Source organism: Eriocheir sinensis, chromosome 22, assembly GCF_024679095.1.
Source record: "Eriocheir sinensis breed Jianghai 21 chromosome 22, ASM2467909v1, whole genome shotgun sequence".
Lineage (NCBI taxonomy): Eukaryota > Metazoa > Arthropoda > Malacostraca > Decapoda > Varunidae > Eriocheir > Eriocheir sinensis.
Window position 1 is genome coordinate 9,310,784 of NC_066530.1, and position 21,248 is coordinate 9,332,031.

The window sequence follows — 21,248 nt, forward strand, 5'->3', positions numbered from 1 at the left end:
TATGCTATGTGTGTAGGTACGAGAGGAAGTTAGACGCTCAGGAATGCATAATACGTGCATTGAGGAGTGAGATGAGGGAGCTAAGGAAGAGGTTTGACAGTGCTCAGAAGAGGCAAGTCCTGGGGGCCGGCCTGGCAAGGGCGATGGACAAGGGAGAGGCAGGTGGGAGCACGGGTGCCTGATGGGGGGAAGCAAGGTGTGACATTCATGTATGGGTGAAAAGGGGGGTGACGATATGATTGAGCACATGCTACTTGAGTGATGTATATAAGAGAGAAAAGGGGATTATGGTAACAGTTGTGACCGAATGGAATAGGATGTTGGAGAGGGATGTAAAAAGGTTAAATGCATGCAATATTATTTCAGCTGAGGTAATTTTCAAAGCAGACAATTGTTGTCATTCAGTAGATCATGTCATCCTTAATCACCAGAAATCATTTTCAAGACTCAATTCTGACCTGCCACATTGCGCAGATCTTAATTGTTATTCTTAGTCAGTTGAGGTCATCTTGAAGCCAACAATTCTTGTTTCATAGTTCAATTCTTGTCATTCTCTCTCTTTTTGCTCCTCAGGTATATTTTGCAAATTGATATCATATTTATTTCCATTTATTTAATTTTGGGAGCAGGCATTAAGGCCAGGTTACCTTATATTTAGTTTAATTAGGTCAGATCAGGTTAGGCTAGATTTAATTTGATTAGGGTAGTTAGTTTTAATTGTGTTCAATGAATGTGTAATATGCTTCAGTTATATAATGTGTACTCGCCATTGCCAATGGAGCTTGGGAATAATAACACATGACTTAGTCATTCACCTTTTTTTTTATTGGATTAACCTGCAGCTTGAGTAGATATTACAGCTTGATGCAGAACGTAACAGCTAATACAGCACAACAAATAAGTAATTACTGATAAATCATCTATACAGGAAGGTAGTTGGTGTGGAAGAGAAATGGCTACTAACTCTGCCCTGTGCACAGGGGGTGATAAGTGGTGCCACAAAGAGATGCTCAGGGCTGAGAAATGTAAATCAAGTAGGGGTGCATTACAGGTGCCCAGTTTGTGAAAGAGGGGACAGGAAACGGAGGAAATAGGTAATTGGAACTGTGTGGCAAAGCAGAAGGGAGGAAAGGACCTGCAGAAGCCACTGCCTCAACAGACATTTTGAAATGGTTTGACTATAGTAAGTCTGCTGGTCAACAGACAAATATTCTTCATGTCGTGCCTGGCATGGGCACTCCTTAATAATATTGGTTAATTATACCTCAAAGTAGAATTAATTGTTGATCACTTAAACCAGAGAGTAAAATTAGTAGTTTATTTACCAAGTCTTATAAGGCACCGTTATGGCACACAGGATTATATCATCTGCCAAATAATATGGGAAGCGTGACTTTAAGAATATTACTTAAGGTAAATATATTTGCTTAGAGATTCTGATGATGAACTAAGGGTCAAGGGACAGGATTCAGCCATACAAGACTAAATTGTCGCTCATAACACTTAGAACTTAGTCTAATTATAAACTAACATGTAAACACAAGAAGCAAGTAGCACCAACACACAAACGAAACCTATCAAGTGTTCCCACCAACATGTGTTAAAAAACCTGCTCACTCAGTCTAACACCACTCATCAATTTAATTAAGCCTTGACTACAACTACTGAGTGTTTGCACTCCACCGTGGTTACCCCTGATAATGACACACACACCATTTGTCCTTTTCCCTCTTTCCTCCTCCCGCACACAACCCCCAGGGCATGCTGGCTTGGGTCCCGACAGCAGTCAGCCAGCCTACCATCAGACAGACTTACTTCGACACCTCTGTATGGGGCGATACCTCGTATAAGAGTCCTTAAATATAATATTATAGCCTAGGTATATTGAACACTTCTATGTATGTGAGGCCAGTTATGCTATACGAAGCAACAAGTTGGAGAGGATGACATGGAGCCAAGAGTGCAGAATGCTGAGATACATGGGGCATGTGAGATGGACAAGTAGGGTATCAAACTAGGTGATAAGAATGTGTGGTGTGGAGGTGGTGCCCCTCTTGATCAAAGACGCTGAAGTTAGGGTTGACTGAAGATCTGCTGGGCAGCATGTTGGTAACCCTCCGCCACTTGTCAATGGTTGAAAACTCTCAGCGTCTTGCGGTGGGAGTCGAGTCCTCTGGATCACCACGTACACACACTGACCACTCGGCCACCGGTGCACCATATGCAATCTGCAGGTGTAAGCTGATATTAATTACATATTAATAATAATCGCCATATAAATTATGATCAAGAATGCCGAACGTGTGGCCATTATGATTTCTTGTTTTGTTCTTATGCCTCCGACTGTGAGTTCTGCACATTTACATTTGAAAGTAATCTATTCCTAACTGCAAGGTCTACATAATGCCTACCTATACTCAGGAAAATAAGTTTCTAATAATTTCCTGCCTGACAACTTGACCAGGAATCAGTCTCTTGTTTCTCACAGGCTGAACTGGTACTTCTTCTGCAGCGATCCACTCAGTAGTTGTGCAGGAGCATACAAGAAGTCGCAATCTTCATAGTCTTCTTGGGGTCATACTGCAAACTTCCTCCTGACTTATGTAGGCACCTGCACCTTGACTTGAGGATCCCAAAGCTCCGTTCGACAACGCATCTTGTCCTGTGATGACGTGTTGTATCGTTCCTCCCCAGGTGTTGTCGGGCGTGCAACTGGGGTCATCAGGAATGGCTAAAGAGGGGAGTGGTCACCCTCCCCCTCCCTCCCTGCCCCATGCCACCACCCCAACTCAGCCTCCCCACCGCCAACAAGATACTGGTGATGCTTTCGACCCTTTTCTGCTGTGAAGAACACCATATGCCTGTGCTTTGACCTTCAGCCAGCCACCAGCTCCAGCAGAAGAGGAGGAGGAGGAAGGCCCTCGTACGAACAAGAGGTGTGCTCTATGCCCCTATTCAAGGTCGCAGACGAAGGTCCGGAGTGTCTGTGGCATCTGCAAGAATCACACTTGTCCACGTCACATGACTATGGTGTGTGAGAGCTGCAAAGACATTCTATAGGTAAGAATAGGCCCTCTGTCAACCTGATATGAGCTCCATGGGGCAGCATGAGCCAGGGAAGATGGCACCACTATAAACACTTGCATGCCTGCACCATAACAGGCAGGAGTTGACCACCGGGCCCCACCAAAAGTCTACCAGCTCCCTTAGGTGAAACATAAAAAAATAATTATTTGATTAACTATGGTAATTAAAAATACAAAGAAAGAAATAACATTACAACATATATAATCTTCAAATTTAATCTTTAATACATTAGGAAGCAAAGTATACATTTTTTAGTATAGAAAATAAATTTACTGAGATTAAACATTTACATACCCATATCCTAGAGCATGCCAGGACAATGAAGTGTAAAACTGACATCAAAATTATAAAATCTACTCAATTTTTTTCTACCAAATCGCTAGATCCCAAAAGATGAGTCATGAGGAAACAAAACTAGGTATTGCTTTTTCTCAAAAAGGAAGAAATACATACACACAATCATAGCTTGAATTATAAAAAGAGACATACTTTCCTCTGATATCAAAATAATTTCACCAAACAAACTTAATTATTCCAGTAATTGTCCTAATACATTACATACTAGATTAATGTATTGAATTCAATGGCGTGGTCATGAATTTTGAAATGGTCACTAAATTTTTCCATGATATGGGTCAATACGGTGAAGGCTTCTGCAGTCAATTCCCCAGCCTACGTGGCACTAGCGGGGAATGCCCTAGGTATTGAGTTTGCCGCACCCTAAGGAAAACTGAAATGCTGCCCTCGTGGGTGGATTGTACCGTTACATTTAGTCACGTCTGTGTGTTAGAAGCTCGCATCGTCACAGTCTTTCACGGTCCGTCTTAGGCGGGTTGTACCTTCACTGTGTTTTGGGTACTTGAGTCAGTTATTCACCGTCCGCATACTCTGTGAACCTGTGGCTGTAGTTGCTAGGCCTTATCTTGAGCATCACGTCGTCCAGCACCAGCCAGAGCTCGGGTGTGTTCCAGCGGATGGTGCGTGCATCGCGATCAGGACCTTCAGGGAAGGTGGCGGTGAGGGCGGCTCGGTGGCAGCGTTCGTACCACCAGCCTCCTCCATTATTAGCGGCGCAGCTTCCCGTCGAGAGGCCGTCGTTGTCCCTGTCGTAGGTGCTGAAGGGTCGCCCGTGGTGCATGGCCGAGAGTGCGTCATGGCTCACGTTGCCTGAGAAGCCGTCCACAGCAAGGCGGAAGGCGCGGTCCTCATTCTCCACCCTGCAAGTTTCAATAAGTTTTCTTATCCTTGACTGTTTGCACCCTCCCCCCCTTTTAGTCCCAAGGCGTGTTTTCCGAACACTGAAATATTTTATTTTTTATTCAGTTTTCACCTATACTTTCAGCCTTATAAAATATATATAAGCGGCTCTATTATTGGTTGTGGTTTGACATAAGAAAATAAAACATTTACCATATTTTCACATCTCCATAGCTATAACAATTTTAGATCAAAATATAAAATGAAAATTCATGTATAATAGCACAATTAATGAGGAGTCTTATGCTGACCATCAATTTTCAGAATGTCAATGAGTTTCTGAGATAATAGCGGAACAAAAAAAATGTCCGGGAAAAGAAAAGAAGTGTGCATTTTATATATTTTTACCCTATTTAAAAAAAAGGGAAAATCAACTTCTTTTTTTTGACACAGAGTACAAATCATAGAATGCATTATTGAAATTTTTATTACAGTGTCTCATCTGGTTATCTTGTTGAAATTAGTGGTAGACTTTGAACCACTCGTAAACGTAGCCTAAAGGGAAAAAAAATTTACTTCATACGCGCTTCGCTGCATAATTATCTTGTTCTTGTGGTGCTTGTTCCATAGATGTCCCTTGGTGACCAGTAAATCTGCTGAAAACAGTTGAATCTCTCGCATCATCTGTTAGATATGCCTTCGTTTATCCTGTTACCTGTCCTTTGAAAAACTCCCACTGCGAATAACCTCCCTCCGAGTCTTCATTTTTTACTGAATTTGTGTTTTAATATTAGATTCTTCCCTAATTGTTTGCAATCGCCTTGCAGTTCACTTTTCACTTAAGACACCAGTAATACTAAAAAATATGTTAAAAACAGAGGCTATAAACCCCATCATGACGTTGATGCCGCTGGCGTCATATAGTTCTATCAGACGTGGGCAAAGATCATGACGCCAGAGCCGAGAAGCTATCCGGAATATAAAGGCCGCGCGTAACTATAGTATTTCCATGTGAAACTGGCCGGTGGGGTGGTGGCGGCTGCATGGTCAGCCCCGCCCCGCACCGCGCCACACACTCTCAACACCTCTCGCTTCCTCTCATATGTCAGCTATTTACTACCTTTTAATGAATTTAATTAAATAACTGAATAATCCAATAAGGTCATACAGTGTAGTAGAGAGTAGAGATTACTGTCAGTAGTCTCCGAGACCTGAGTTTCGATTAGGAGACTGTGTAGACATCATTGAAGGTTGTGCAGGAGGAGGGCCACCTTTCCTGTATCCAAAGGCTGAACAGGTGGCGGTGAAGTTTTTTTTTCTTACAACAAAAGAGACAGGTCAAGGGCAACTAAAAGAGTGTAGAAAGAAGTCCGGTAGTCGCTCTTCCCACAATAGACAAAAATAAAGTGGCCAAAAGAGAGGTCAGTTTCAGGTGGAGAGGTGTCTTGATACACTCTTCTTGAAAGAAGTCATGTCATAGGCAAGAGGAAATACAGACGAAGGAAGGCTGTTCCAGAGTTTACCAGTGTAAGGGATGAAAGAGTGAAGATGCTGGTTAACTCTTGAATAAGGGGTTTGGACAGTATAAGGATGAGCTAGAGTAGAAAGTCGAATGCAGCGGAATCACGGGAGTAGGGAGGCATACAGTTAGCAAGTTCAGAAGAGCAGTAACCATGAAAAAAAATAATAATAGAAAGAGAGGCAACATGACGGCGGAATTTAAGAGGTAGAAGACTGTCAGTATGAGGAGGGGAGTAGATGAGACGAAGAGCCTTTGGCTCTACTCTGTCCAAGAGAGCTGTGTGAGTGGAGCCCCCCTCACATGTGATGCATAATCCATACGAAGGCGGACAAGGCCCCTGTACAGGGGCGTTTTTAGGACCTTGAAACACTCAAAATGTTGGGTGGCTGGAGGCGAGAGAAGCGCGGAGTTTTTAGGGTAATTCTGAGGCCTCTCTGACGCACATTAGTGCCAATTTATGTGTTATTTTATTCAGCAGTACCTAACACTGAAAATATGTCAAGTGTGTCATAGTAAAACTTTCAAGGTCATTATCAAATTATGGTTAAGCATAAGCACATTTAAGTGCTTAAGACTGATGTATCATACATATAAATGTACTGTACAGACAACTTCAAATTAAAATTTATTCTCTCAGGTACGTTTACTGCAGGGAACAAGGCACTAAAAACTGATGAAAAGCGAATGGCCGTTTTTACAATGTATTATAGTAAAATGAGGAACATCTGAAAGTGAGCATCAAGTAATTTGTAATTAGCAATCAAACTACCATTTTTCACAAATTCATCTATTTTTTATTAAATTTACTTTGTTACCAAGGAGATTCAAAACTACAATTCAGCACTCTTACACTAAACTCTCTTGTTTTTGGCCCGGAAAAAAAAGTCCGTATCTGGAAATTAGACCGCCAACGCGTTCAACATCATACCCCATATTTTTTTCAATAGGAAGATTAAGCAATTTATTTGTAAATAATATCATAATTAATGGTAGCCACAACTGAAGTCTGAAGAAAAAATAACTGTTCACACTCGAGCGGCAACGGAACGATCAATTTATTTTTTTGCTCTACTCACCTAAAAAAAAAAAAAAAAAATCAGTCTTTAGCCTTATAATAGACGTATTGTTTATCCCGTTGTGATAGCCTAGGTAATCCTTCATGATAGTATATAATGTGGCCTGTCAGGTTTCATCTCATGCAGTCTACTAATCTACTACTACATTTTATAAATTTAGATGCTGGTTTTTACTCCTGCCATGTCATCAGTTCCTGCAGGCTGCAAGTTAAAGACAGGGTTAAATACGCATTAAAAGCTTCTTTTACTGTTATGCTTTTAACTTTTTATATCAACGAAGTTCGATCTCGCGTAATTGTCACGTATAATGACCACAGCCTACATCAAAATATCAATAAATTACCTCTTGAAATTCGTTAAATAATAACTGGATCCTTTGGAAATCGGAAAAAAATTACGGTCCCTCTTTCCACTTCGAACTGCTGCATGCCGGAGCAATTCGGTGCAGTGTGCACATTTCCCATCATTACAGTATACATAACTACCATATTTTTTAAGGAGTTAATGTACCTTGTGTGACAAAAACGTTTGAGAACCACTAAGCTAGACTATGGCTACTTGCTAGCCAATGGTATTCGCCAGGGAGGGATCCTGTCTCCCTCTACCTGTACAACGTCTACAAAGATGACCTCATTGCCGTTCTGCGTGACATAGGCACAGGCTGCCACTTACATGATCTGGATCTGGATCTGGATTAATAATGCGTAGGGCACCCGTATGGTGCATAACACGCATATTTGTTGGCTGTTGGGGGAACGGGGGAGCCGAGTGTGCAGTGGAGGGAAGTGAATCAAGTGTAATTGTTAGTGTTGGTGTGTTGTGGTGACAAGTGAGTATGTATTTGTTTTTTGAATGAGTCTATTGTACCGCAGTCTAAAATCTGTTGAGGGAGGCTGTTCCAGTCACGTATGGTGCGTGGAAAGTATGAGTGCTTGTATGCGTCAGTGTTAGTGTGATATGTTTGGTATTTATGGATGTGTGTGTTACGAGTACGTTGACTGTTTGCGTTGTGTAGGTATGTTTGTGGGTCAATGTCAATGTGAGTGTTTGTGATCTTGTGCATAAGTGTAAGTCTGTGTGCTTGTCTGCGTATGTGAAGAGGGTCCATGTTTATCTGTTGTTTGATCCGTGTTGTGATTCCAGGCGTTCGAGTGTAATTGTTTGTAATGAACCTAGCCGCCTTGGTGTTGATTTGTTTTAACCTATTGTTATGCCGGACGTGTTACTTGGGTTCCGTGTCGCCGTCACAAGACTTCGTGGGAGGGAGATATGTAAATACTTTGCACAACTTCTGTAGTTTAATATTCTTCCTTAGTAGTACACTTCACTCTGACTCTTCACTGAACACTAGCTTACTATGACTGGGGCTGGGGCTCCTCTCGCCCTCTTCTCCTATATATATCCAGAACAGTACAGTCTAGAATGTTACAGTATATTTTAGATCATACAAGAACATGTAGCTAAAGTATGTGCGAGTTGGCAACACTTCCCGCCTGGCGCCTGGCCGCGCCCCGCGGGGCGCGGACGAGGCTTTGCTCCCCGCCTCCCTGCTCGCTTCTCCTGGAGCCTTCTAGAGGCCTATGGACGCCGGGGGAAGCTTCCAGCACAACACTATCCCCCCCTCTTAATTGTGATCGTCCCGCTCACACACTTACCTATATACAAACATAAGAGAATCAATCAAAAACATAATAATCGTCGTATCGCTGTGGACGCCTGCGTTGTCTCTGTCTTCTGCTCGGTGCCTCCTGCGCGTCTGTCTCCTGGTGCGCCTCGTCGTCGTCCGCTTCTTGGGGTGTCCCTGGAACATCTGCCGAAGCCGGGAGGTTATCTCCCTCGGCTGAAAGGTCCAGGAGACCTATGTCGTCGTCGACCTTCTCTCGGTCCTGGACGTCCCTTGCGTTTTCGTCGGCTGCTGGGTGTCTGTAGTTGTTCCAGGTGTAGTTTCCCGGACCGTGGTACCTCCATAGGCGGTTGACGTGGATAACTTTCGGCTTGGTCCTTTCCGTTCTCCGGACTCGGCAAGTTACGTCGGAGAGGCGTTCTAGCACAGTGTAAGGGCCTTCCCAGGGGCTCTGTAACTTCGGAGACTGTCCTTTCTTCCTCTGCGGGTTGTAAAGCCAGACTTGGTCTCCTTCCTTGAAGTCAACGTGGCTTGCCCTTATATTGTAACCGCGCTTCATGGCCTCCCCGGAGAACTTCAAGGCACCACGGACTTGATGGTGCACCTCTTCCAGCCGTTCCTCTAGTTGACGGGCAAAACTGGAAGCGTCCCTTGGAAGGCTTTCCCCAGGAGGCCTTCCTGTGAGTAGGTCCACCGGCAATCGCAGCTCACGTCCAAACATCAGCTTTGCCGGTGAATACCCCGTAGTTTCGTGGGCGGCAGACCTATAGGCCATGAGAAGCGCAGGCAGCTTCTGATCCCATGAAGACTGATCATTGTTGCACTGCTTGGCCAACTCCTGGCCCAACGTCCAATTAAACCTCTCCACCATTCCATCTGACTGTGGGTGCAGAGGGGTGGTCCGGGTCTTCTTGATACCCAGAAGCTTGCAGCACTCAGCAAGGACTGCTGACTCAAAATTCCTTCCCTGGTCGGAATGGAGCTCGTTAGGCACACCGAAGCGACAGAAGAATTCCTCCACCAAAACCTTGGCGATGGTAGTGGCTTCCTGGTCAGGGATGGCGTAGGCTTCCGGCCACTTGGTGAAGTAATCCATTGTGACGCAGATGTACCTATTTCCGTTCGTCGTTAGAGGCAAGGGTCCTGCTATATCCACTGCCACCCGTTCCATGGGGGCTCCAACCTGGTATAGTTGCAATGGGGCACGGTGACGCTTCTTGGGACCCTTCTTTGCACAGCACCCCTCACACGCGTGACACCATTCTTCCACGTCCTTCCTCATGCCAACCCAGTAGAACCTTTGGCACAAGCGACTCAGTGTCTTCTTTACCCCAAGGTGTCCGCTGGTTATGCTGTTGTGCATTTCTTTCAAGACGCCTTCCCGGGACGTCACAGGTAGCACCGTGGACCAGTAGTGGTCAAGACCATCATGAGAGACCCAGCGTCGCTGCAACACCCCGTCGTCTATCCGAAGAGTGTCCCACTGAGTCCAGTAATTCTTGGTGGTAGGGCTTTCTCTCGAGATTACTTCCCACCCAGGTCGCGTTGACGACTGAATCAGCCACTCCATAATTGGTCTCAGATCTCGGTCCTCCCGCTGCAGTTTTCCCAAGTCTTCCCATGGCACCTCCGCTGTCTGTTCCACTGTAGTGCGGCGGCACATATTCTGGACGCTTTCCCTCTGGAGGCAATGTTGACACTCAGGTAGGCAGGGGCGCCGGCTCAAGCTGTCCGCGTTACCGTGTGTTAGCCCAGATCGGTGCACAGTAGTGTAGTGATGCTGCTCTAGTTTACCTATCCAGCGAGCTAGCTGGCCCTCAGGGTTTTTCAGTGATTTCAGCCACCGTAATGCAGCGTGATCCGTGCGGATGGTGAAAGTTGCACCGTACAGGTAAGCATGGAAAAAGTCAAGGCTCTTGACTACTGCCAGGAGTTCTTTCCGGGTCACGTAATAGTTTTTCTCGGCTGGGGTGAGCTTCTTGCTGAAGTAGGCCAAAACCCGTTCCATGTCGGCACATGCCTGGGACAGCACTCCACCAATCTCCTCATCACTGGCATCACAATCCAGTATAAAAGGCTTAGAGGGGTCTGGGTAGGTGAGTACGGGCGAGCTGGTGAGGGCCTCCTTGAGCTTATCAAAGGCAACCTGAGTTTCCGCTGTCCACTCAAACTAGCGCCCCTTCTTCGTCAGGAGGTGCAGTGGTGCAGCAATCGTAGCAAAGCCTTTCACAAACCTGCGGTAGTATGAGCACAACCCGAGGAAGCTCCGCAGCTCCTTCACGTTGGTGGGTGCCGGCCAGTCCCTTACCGCAGCCACCTTCTCAGGATCAGTGCGTACTCCAGCCTCGCTCACGATGTGTCCCAAGTATTGGCCCTGCTTTTGGAACAGACAGCATTTCTTCGGGCTGAGCTTAAGGTGTGCAGCTCTAAACCGGGCGAAAACCTCTGATAGCCTTTCCATCTCCTGCTCGAGGGTCTGGCCAAAGACAATCACGTCGTCGAGGTTGATGAGTGCCGTCTTCCAGTGAAGTCCCTCCAGCACCCTCTCCATCAGCCGCTCGAACGTGGCCGGCGCGTTGCACAGGCCAAAGGGCATGACCTTAAACTGCCACAGGCCTTGACCGTAGGAGAAGGCTGTTTTCTCTTTGTCCGGCTCCGCCATTTTGACTTGGTGATACCCAGACTTCATATCCAGTATTGAAAACCACTTGGAGCCCACCAAAGCGTCGAGCGTGTCGTCGATCCGTGGGAGTGGGTATGAATCCTTGATGGTGAGATCATTGAGGGCTCGGTAGTCCACGCAGCACCTGAGGGAACCGTCCTTTTTCCTGACGAGCACTACAGCAGACGCCCACCGGCTGCTGGACCGCTCGATTAACCCCTGTTGCCGGAGATCATCCATCACTTCATCCATCTCCTTGCGACGGGCTGGTGCCATCCTTCGAGGAGCTTGCTTCATTGGGCGGTGGCTACCTGTGTCGATGTGGTGCTCTACCAGGTCCGTACACCCCAAGTCCAGGTCTCCTGTGGAAAACACATCTGCATTCCTCACGAGAAGCTCCCTGAGCTGTTCCACTTGGGGCTCCTCTAGACACTTGGAGCTCCTGTCAAACAGGTCGCGCAGGAAACCGGGCAGCTCCTCCTCGGGCTTCGTCAGGGTTCTCCTGCAGACACACGTTCTTGGTTTCTGGTCGATCTCTTGGCACAACCCCACCATGGTCCCTTGTTTTCTTTTCTTTGGGCTGAAGGAGACATTGGCCACGACGACAGGCACTTCCGCTGCAGTAGGGTCTACCAAAGTACTGCCTACAATCACCCCGTTTTCTACCGGACATCGACTTCCACTCTCTACCACACACAGACTAGCCGGGTGGGCACCCGTAATTTGACAGGGTAACAGCATCTCTGACCTCGGAGGAATAATGGTGGTGCGCTTGACTGTCACTGGCAGGCCCTCCTTGTGCACAGTCGTCAGTGGCACCCTCCTTCCTCGTACAGTCAGCTGCTTAGCGCGGAAGTCCAGCTCGCACCTGTGGGAGACAAGATAATCCATACCTAGGATGCAGGGGTCGTCCATGTCAGCCACGTACACAGAGAGGGACTCTTCCTTTCCTCCGAGCTCAAACTTCACGTCCACTGGGCCTCTGAGCTCTGCATAGTGCCCAGTGACTCCGCACAGTCGATGCGACGTCTTAGGAAGCCGACGATGACTCACCACGTCAGGCCGCACAAATGTGCGTTCCGAGCTTGTGTCGACGACCACAGGCCACAACACTCCGTCAACCTTGCCCTCCACTTGGCAGCTCGTCATTGTGGTTCTCCTGCACGTTGATATCTTCGGGGCATGTACAGGACAGACTGGTCGTTGCCCCCGTGAACCAGTCCTTCTTAGTTTCCCGAGTGGTGGTCCCTCGTTGGGGGCACATTTTCCCGACACTCATTCTTCCAGTGCCCCTTTTCTCCACAGGTCCAGCACTTGGGTCCTTCCCTGGGCTTCTTCTTAGCGCCACCTTCATATTCCTTCTTCCTCTTATAGCATTCGTTCTCCTTGTGCCCAACCTTCTCGCAGTACCAGCACGTTCCTTGGAACCTGTCTGTGTCACTGACAGCGCCCTTTCGTGCCCGAAAGCCAGAAGTCGAGTCGTCCCTGAAGCTTGACAAGCTAGACCTAACAAAGGACTCAAACTCCATGGCACGTGCCAGAGCTTCCTGCATTGATGTTGGCTTAGCTTGGTTCACTTGTATCTTCAGCTGAGGGCTGTCCAGGGCATCGATGAATTGATCACGCAGCAAAACCGTCAGCAGGTCAGGGGTGGCACCTGGGTATGCCTTGTGCGCCATGCTCTCAAGGTCCTGAGCGAGTTCCTGAAGAGACTCGCCGCGCCTCCTGTTGCGGGTTCTGAACCTAACCCTGAAGAGCTCGTTCTGGTGCTTGGTCCCATATCGTTGCTCCAGCGCCTGTGCCAGCCCGCTGTAGCTGCCCTTTGTCGCATTGTCGAGCTGAGCAAGGACCTCCAGCGCCGCCCCTTTCAGGCTAGTGGCCAGCTGTACCGTGCACTCTTGGTCATCCCATCCGTTCCGAGCTGCCAACAGCTCAAACTGAGCGCGGTAAGCCTCCCAGGAGACCTTGCCATCAAACTCCTGAGGCTTCTTTCTAACAGGCGAACCCAGCAGACTCATGGGTCTGGCGGAACTTCTTGCGGGGATAAACTCAGGCGAAACAGGGCTCAAACTACCCCGGACTTGCGTAGGAGAAGCATCTTGGGTACAACTAGCCCCTGCAGGCACTGGCTGTCCGTTTCCAGCCAAGCAGTCTTCAAGGGCCTTCACTCTGTCACTTACTTCTAATATTTCTTCGTGTGTCGTCTCCCGTACCACCTCCATCTCTTAATTGTTGAAGATTTGTGTGTTCTTTCTCCACTTCTATCAGGCGTTGTCCCAAGTTCGTGGTCACATCAGTCATTTCTCTTCGCACTGATTCACTTCCATCTTGTACTGCTTTTAGCTGTAGCTGTAATCCTGTGAAGAGATCTTCTAGCTGTTCTTTGAGTTCTTGGAATGTTCCTTCTTGTTGATGCTGTGCTCTTTCTTGTTGTTCTTTGAGTTCTTGGTGTGCTTTTTCTTGTTGTTCTTTGAGTTCTTGGAGTGTTCCTTCTTGTTGATGCTGTGCTCTTTCTAGTTGTTCTTTGAGTTCTTGGTGTGCTTTTTCTTGTTGTTCTTTGAGTTCTTGGTGTGCTTTTTCTTGTTGTTCTTTGAGTTCTTGGTGTGCTCTTTCTTGTTTCTCCCCCTGTAGTCTCAAGGCTTCCAAAAGTTCAATCAACATGTCGTCCCTCTGGGCAGCTTGGGAACGAGTCTCCATGGCGAAAAAAACAAATGGCTACACTCCTGACGCCAATGTTATGCCGGACATGTTACTTGGGTTCCGTGTCGCCGTCACAAGACTTCGTGGGAGAGAGATATGTAAACACTTTGCACAACTTCTGTAGTTTAATATTCTTCCTTAGTAGTACACTTCACTCTGACTCTTCACTGAACACTAGCTTACTATGACTGGGGCTGGGGCTCCTCTCGCCCTTTTCTCCTATATATATCCAGTACAGTACAGTCTAGAATGTTACAGTATATTTTAGGTCATACAAGAACATGTTGCTAAAGTATGTGCGAGTTGGCAACACTTCCCGCCTGGCGCCTGGCCGCGCCCCACGGGGCGCGGGCCTTCTAGAGGCCTATGGACGCCGGGGGAAGCTTCCAGCACAACACTATCAATGTTTCTGTGTGTGTAAGGATCCCACACCGTCGAGCAGTATTCCAGTGTTGGTCTCACAAATGTATCATAAGCTATGTGTTTAATGTCAGGTGTGCAGTTATGTAAATTCCTCCTCAGGAACCCCAGTGTTCTGTTGGCTGTGGCACTGATATGGTCTATATGGGTGTTGAATTTCAAGTTAGTTGAGAGATGGATACCAAGGTACTTGTGTGTGTGAACTGACTCTAAATCTGAATTGTGGAGAGTGTAAGTGTGATGGATGGGGTTGTGCGCTCTGGTGAATCTTCATAGTTTGCATTTGTCTGGTCGGAAGTGCATCTGCCAGGTGCGCTCCCACCGCTCGAGGGCGTCCAAGTCGTTTTGTACGTAGTAGTCTGCAGTCGTCAGTAGTCTTTACTGCTCTAAACAGTAAACTATCGTCGGCAAATAGTCTAGTGAAAGAGTTAGGCGTTGACAGTGGAAGATCGTTAATGTACAGAAGGAAAAGAAGGGGGCCTAGAATGGTGCCTTGTGGGACACCTGAAGAAACAGGGACAGTGTCAGATGAAGATCCGTCAAGAAGAACACGCTGAGTCCTGTTAGTAAGAAATGCAGTGATCCAGTGAAGAATAGGTCCTGAAATACCGTAGTATTTCAATTTTAATGTCAGTCTTTTGTGCGGGATTTTGTCGAAGGCTTTGGCAAAATCTAAAACAACAGTGTCAACTTGTTTAATGTCACGTCGGTCAAGTAGCCTCGTCATGTCGTGATATGTAGTAATGAGTTGCGATTCACATAAGCGTTTAGGTCGAAAGCCGTGTTGTGAGTCAGTAAGGATGTTGTTTGCGTAAAGGTGATTCATTATGTGTTTCTGTATTGTGTTCGAAAATTTTACATGGAATTGATGTTAGTGAGATGGGGCGATAATTGGCTGGGTAAGTCCGGTCACCTGTCTTGAATAAAGGATTAATGTTTGCCAAAAGCCGGTCAGAGGGTAATGAGGTGGATGATAGTGATTGGGTGAATATGGCCTGAAGGATGAGGGCAAGGATGGGGGCAAAGGATTTAAGGATGAAGGCGGGAATGTTGTCGGGGCCAGTGAATTTAGGTGTGTCGAGTCCTTCCAGTAATTTCTGTATTCCGTTAGTCGTGATGTCAAGGGGGGCTATGGGGGGGAAGGGGCTGTGTGGCATGTTTGGTTTCAGGTTGTGTTCTTGTGTGAATACCGATTGGAACTGTGTGTTGAGTATTTGTGCTTTGTGTTGTGGGCTGGTTATTAATGTGTTAGTGTTGTCTTTAAGTGATGTAATCGTGTTAGTGTCATGTTTGCGCGTCTTAAAGAATTTGAAAAAGTTTATTTTGCTATTTCTTACGTTGTCTGCGAGGTAAGTTGTTATGTGTTTGCGTTCCGCTACTTGTATGTTTTTGGCAAATGTCTTTTGGTGGTTTTTGTAGGCGGTCCACTTATCTGTTGTGTTGTATGTCTACGCGCGTCTGTAGAGTCTTTGTTTCTTGCGATGTTAATTGTCTGCGTATATCCCTGGAAAACCAGGGAAGTGTGTACCTACTAGAAAGTGCTTTTTGTGGTATGTGTCTGTTCATTGAGGCGTGTATGGTGTGTTTCAGGTTGCTCCAGTTGGTGGAAGGAAGTCTTGTGTGCGGGTCTGTCGCAAAAAAGTCAGTACTGAAGGCAGTTAGGTCTTGTTTGATCATGTCTAAGTCAGCCCTTGAAAAAAGGAAAATCTGTCTGGGTCTCTGTTTATGTCTAATCAGTCGGAGGTCAGCGTCAATGATAAGTATGTCATGGTCACTAAGTCCTGGAACAACCTGAGTGTTTGTTATGTTAAGAATGTTGTTGGTGAGAAAAAAGGTCAAGTGTGTGTGCTGTGGTCAAAGGGCCACCGCGGCCAGCGGGGCGTGTTAGAGTATGTGTTCGTGTTGGCTGGAGTACTGTTTGTGAGAGTGAAAATGTATTTATGATGTCAACGAATGTGTCGTGTAGTTGGTGTCTGTTTGTGTGGGGAATAATGCGGTGGGGACGTCAGCATCGGGAGGGTCAAATGGGGATATTGCTGTCCAGTCAATGTCGGGGAGGTTGAAATCACCTGTGATCCAGATGTGTTTGTCTGCCTGTATGCGTGAAAGAGAAATTTGAAGATTGTGTAAATGGTCTGTATTAGTAGAAGGCGGTCTGTAGAAAGCAGCAATAAGAAGAGATTTACAGTTGAAGGTTTGTAACTGGACCCAGGTGACTTCGCAGTCTGTGTCAAGGTCAGGCCTATGCTTAACAAAGACCCGGCTTGGTGGCGATGATAACACGTAGATCTTGGATAACACCGCTACCTTTGCCGAGGTCTGTCGAAAAACGGTTATACTAAAGGGGGGGGGGGGGGGGGAAGCTCACTATTGTCAACGTCAGGAGTCAACCAAGTCTCTGTCCCTACTATAATGTCTGGGTTATGTGTGGTGATTAGGTGGTGTAACTGGGCTATTTTGTTTTTGATACTACGGAAATTAATTGTTAATAATCGGAGGGAAGTGTGGTTATGATGTGGTGGTAGTGGAAGTGAAGGGAGAGGCGAGGATGGTGAAGATACAGAAGAAACGGGAGGGGGTGAAGAAGTAGAGGAGGGAGGTGAAACAGGAGGTGATGAACAAGGGGAAGAAAAGGAAATAGGGACTGGGGAAAGTGAAAAGGTAGGATCGGGGGAGGGTGATAGGGCAGACCTGGGTGTGTTAGTAACTGGTGAGAGGTGAGTGATGGGTCAAGTCTGGCGTACGGAGGGAACGCACCTGTCTGTGGGTGTTGATGGGACTAGGTGTGAAAAATGGAGCCGGGTTATGAGAGGTGAGAGGTGTTGAGTGTTTGGGGTTCAAGAAGAGAAGGTGTTGTGTGCCAGGGTTCTCTGTGTTATGTTGATATAGCGTGTCGAAGGAATTGAGCAGTGGAATAGGATCAGCTGAGAAGAATGAGGATGAGAAATTAGGTACGCCGCATCTAAAGCAGATCCACGAGACGCTATTGTCAACCAATCGTCGGCGTGAAAGACCCGATACAGCTGACGTGGTACCAGCCAGCATGCTCGGATCTATCACGACACGAATCACACTGGATGGCCCTCTGCCCCCACCTCACCGCCTTGCTACAAAGTTGGCAAGGGTACTTAGGGCAATAAGGGCCAGGGTTGACCATAGCGCCCGTGTCTCCACATAGAAGTGTAATGCGGGGAAAACTGAGAAATCGATAACTTGTAATAACTGATGTGTTGCTTGTGAATTAGGTGGTTACGAACCGCAAGACAAACAGACGAACCAGATGTGGAGCTGGTGGCGTGCCTACGCCTCGAACGAAGGTGCCGAATGATCATTACTTAGTTTTTTCACGGAGGATTGACGAGCAGAATTTTTCACCGGTATTGAGTGAGAAAACCAGTTGCTTCGAAACTCTTTCTGAACTGGCGGAACGGGCCAATTGGATGTTAACTAAACCACCGATAAATGCGTTCACTAGCCTCTGGCTAGCCGCGGGCAGTGGGAAGAGGTGAGAAGCCGACTGTGTGAGTCTCCCTCACACACCGTCTCGACCTCACCCCCACAGGTACGTTGAACCCAATTTCTAGGCACCAATCTTGTTAGTGTTATCTTGATACAATGTTAATGTTACTTAAAGAGTTGAGTTGACACACACTGTCTCGACCTCACCCCCACAGGTTCCCTAGCATACTGAGCTGGTACCTCACTTGTTGTGTGTCATTATATAGAGTAGGTGAACATCCCTTTTTGTGTGGGCTTATGATCACTCCCTTGGTATCTTAACCCCACACGAATACCTTGCCCCCATGCTCATCTTTGTGAACACATATCAATCGGTGGTTGAAGGGATACATTTTATTGTATAATTATGCACCATAGAAACTTGACTAGAGTAGTTTTTGTTAGCTATGGCCAGGACTCTAGAGATATTTATATACATTTTATGAAATTATCTGTGATTGAGTATGTCCTTCTGGTGATTGGAATGATGAGTTGTAATCAGTGTTGTAAAGTAACTCGGTAAAAGCTCGCTAGCATTACCAACAGAATGATGAATTGTAAAATTGTTAAGCCTTCAGTAAGCTCGCTACTATTATATATCAACATAATGTGAATAAACCTCTTAATTTAACCTTGTGTTCCGTCACCCTAACAACTATGAAACTCACTTGATAGTAACATTTAAAAAAAAACAGAGGATCGAGGCTGAAGGCAACACAGAAACAGCAAGAGAAGGATGGTGTGTCGTCTGTGTGCTTTTGTATTGTTGTTTGTGTGCCGTTCGAAATACTGAACCACGGTGAGCGAAAACGATTGTTGTGTGTGAGTGCTTGTTTGTGGTTGTCGTGGGTGTGTTGTTTGTGTCCTCAAATGTGTTAATGCATGTAGTATAAGTGCTATGAGTATAACTGTGGTGATAAGGAAGGCGCTGTGTATGCTAGTATTACGTTTTTCTTGTTTTACCTTCCGTGAGCGTGTACGGTTTGTTGTGTTGTCAGCCACCTACAGTCTGTTCGGAGCATGAAGTCGGTTCAAGGTGTGGCAGATTCCAGAATTCCCATGAGTGCAGCGCTGCCAGTTCGACCGCCAATTATCAGATTAGCACTCTCTCCCGGCCTACCCACCCACAACCCACCTGTTTATCTCTCTCTCTCTCTCCCTCTCGATCCGGGGGAGGGACCTAGGGGGACACACCGACCACTACCACCACCACAACGTGGCAACATGGGAAAAAATCGCTGCCACATGTCATAGAATTTATACAAATCCTTGTTATAATCCTAAACATCGACACTCATTGTACTATGTAGCTTCCTTTACTATATACAGAATATACAAAATATCGCTTTCAAATCGCACATGGATGGGAAATAAGAGAGACGCATGTACGAAGGCTGATTTGGCAGCATGGGTAGAGGTAAACGACGATACCAGCTCCACCCTGAACCGACTTCTTGCTCTGAACAGACTATACTGTGCCGCTTCGTGAGCTGGAACAGCTTCGTCCAGCAGTTTAAAGTAGTTGCCATGATAAGTGCATCAAGTCACTGAGTTATGTTGATGACATGGTACTGATGGCGCCCACAGTGGAGGTTCTGCAGGAGCTTATTGGTGTGTGTTAGGCGTATGCTGCCACGCACGATATTGTCTACAACACCACCAAGACAGAGTGCATGGTAGTGCCACTGCCACACTCAAGGGTGGACTACCGGACATCAGCGTGGCTAAGTGGGAGTGCACTTACATTTGTGGATAGATTCACATACCTGGGCCATGTCATCAACAGGGAACGGACCGATGTTGATGACATCAAGAAGCAGACCACCAAGTTCACAGTCATCGGCAACACGCTGCTGAGGAAATTCTCCTTCTGCAGCACGGAGGTAAAGTTGGAGTTATTCAGGAGCCACTGCTACTCTCTCTACTGCAACTCGCTGTGGTCGCGGTATAGGGCTGCCTCCATGAACCGTCTTAGGGTCTGTCATAACGACATCCTCAAGCGGCTTCTGGGGTTTCCTAGATGGACTAGTTCATCCCTGGTTGTGCTGCGTCGCCACGCCGCGTACAGTATGAGGAGTAGAGTGTAACAATCTGGGAACTCCATCATCACCTCCGTCAGACAGAGCTCGGCCTATGTATGTATGTAGATCTATGCGGCGGGAGTGGCTGGGCCTTTTCTGTACGTGTAGATTGTGCAGAAGTGTGCCGTGCACACGCATATATAATCATAAAGCTGTCATCTATTTAAGTGTATATGTATCTCGATTTTATTCTCGTTCGTTTACTTGTCTTGTTCTTTATATATGCCGATGACGAAATAAAACCTTCTTCTTCTTCTTCTTCTTCTTCTTCTTCTTCTTCTTCTTCTTATTCTTCTTATTCTATTCTTCTTATTCTTCTTATTCTTCTTATTCTTATTCTTATTATTATTATTATTATTATTATTATTATTATTATTATTAAAGAGCCCTCTACTTCACCAACCTGAGCTAACAGACAATGTAAAGGCAACGGCAGTCTCCCGCCATGACTCCTCTGCAGTTACAGCAACAGCAGGAACTCTTCTTCCGCCTGCTCTTGCTTTGCAGGCTGCAACTCATTGCCTTGATCCTCTTTCTTTTTTTAAATAAAGCTGCTTATATGCATAGCCTCAGACTCAGGTCTTCCTCGCTACTACCAATCAACAAGCGCTCTCGCTCACACGTATGCGCGGGCCGGGATACGCACCTAGGCTGGCGCCTGTCACCACTGCCTGCCTGATGGCCGACTGGCAAGTGGCCGTGAATACGTAACAGGAACGTGAACCGGACGGAAACAAACCGTGTGATCTCCGTATGAGATCTATGAAATCTAATTTCTAGTACTAACAGCTTAACAAGGACTAACATTTTGTATTGGCCTGGTTGGGGCTATTCTTAAATAAAATATTAAAAAAATCTTTGAGATCCGGGGCTATTCATAATACGTTCGGGGCTATAGCCCCGAAAACCCAAGCCTAACTGCGAAACTGCCCCTGTATATGGACAGCATCTGTGCGGGGGAGAAGAACTGGCGAAGACGATACAGAACGCCCAACCTCGAGGAAGCTGATTTAGTAAGAGGAGATGTGGAGTTTCCAGTTGAGATTTTGAGTTAAGGATTGACCGTGGATGTTTAGTGTAGGAGAAGGTGACAGCTGAGTGTTGTCGAAGAATAGGGGGATAGGTGTTTGGAAAGTTGTGTCGAGTTGAGAGGTGAAGAAATTGAGTTTTTGGGGCGATGAAGGTTCTTCTTGTCCCAATCGGAAATGATAGCAAGGTTTGAGGTTAAGCGTTCTGCGGCCTCCAGTCTGGAATCGTATAGTTCCTGTTGGGTTGGCCTTTTATCAAAAGAAGTTGAGTAATGTAGAGTATAGAGTCATCGGCGTAAGAATGGATAGGACACTTCGTTTTGGAAAGATCATGATCATCAATGAACAACAGA

At 46.4% G+C, this 21,248-nt stretch overlaps 1 protein-coding gene across 2 annotated transcripts in view; it reads right to left on the reverse strand.

The window, feature by feature from the left end:
• Positions 1 to 577: 577 nt before the first annotated feature.
• The window catches only part of LOC127002003 (fibrinogen-like protein 1), a 123,947-nt gene continuing 103,276 nt past the window's right edge, over positions 578 to 21,248 (reverse strand). The window contains exon 6 of one of the 2 annotated variants that reach the window (XM_050867324.1): positions 578 to 2,228. In XM_050867324.1, coding sequence (XP_050723281.1) covers positions 2,015 to 2,228 — 214 coding nt within the window. In that variant the 3' untranslated portion in view covers positions 578 to 2,014. The other variant, XM_050867323.1, reaches the window with a different exon arrangement.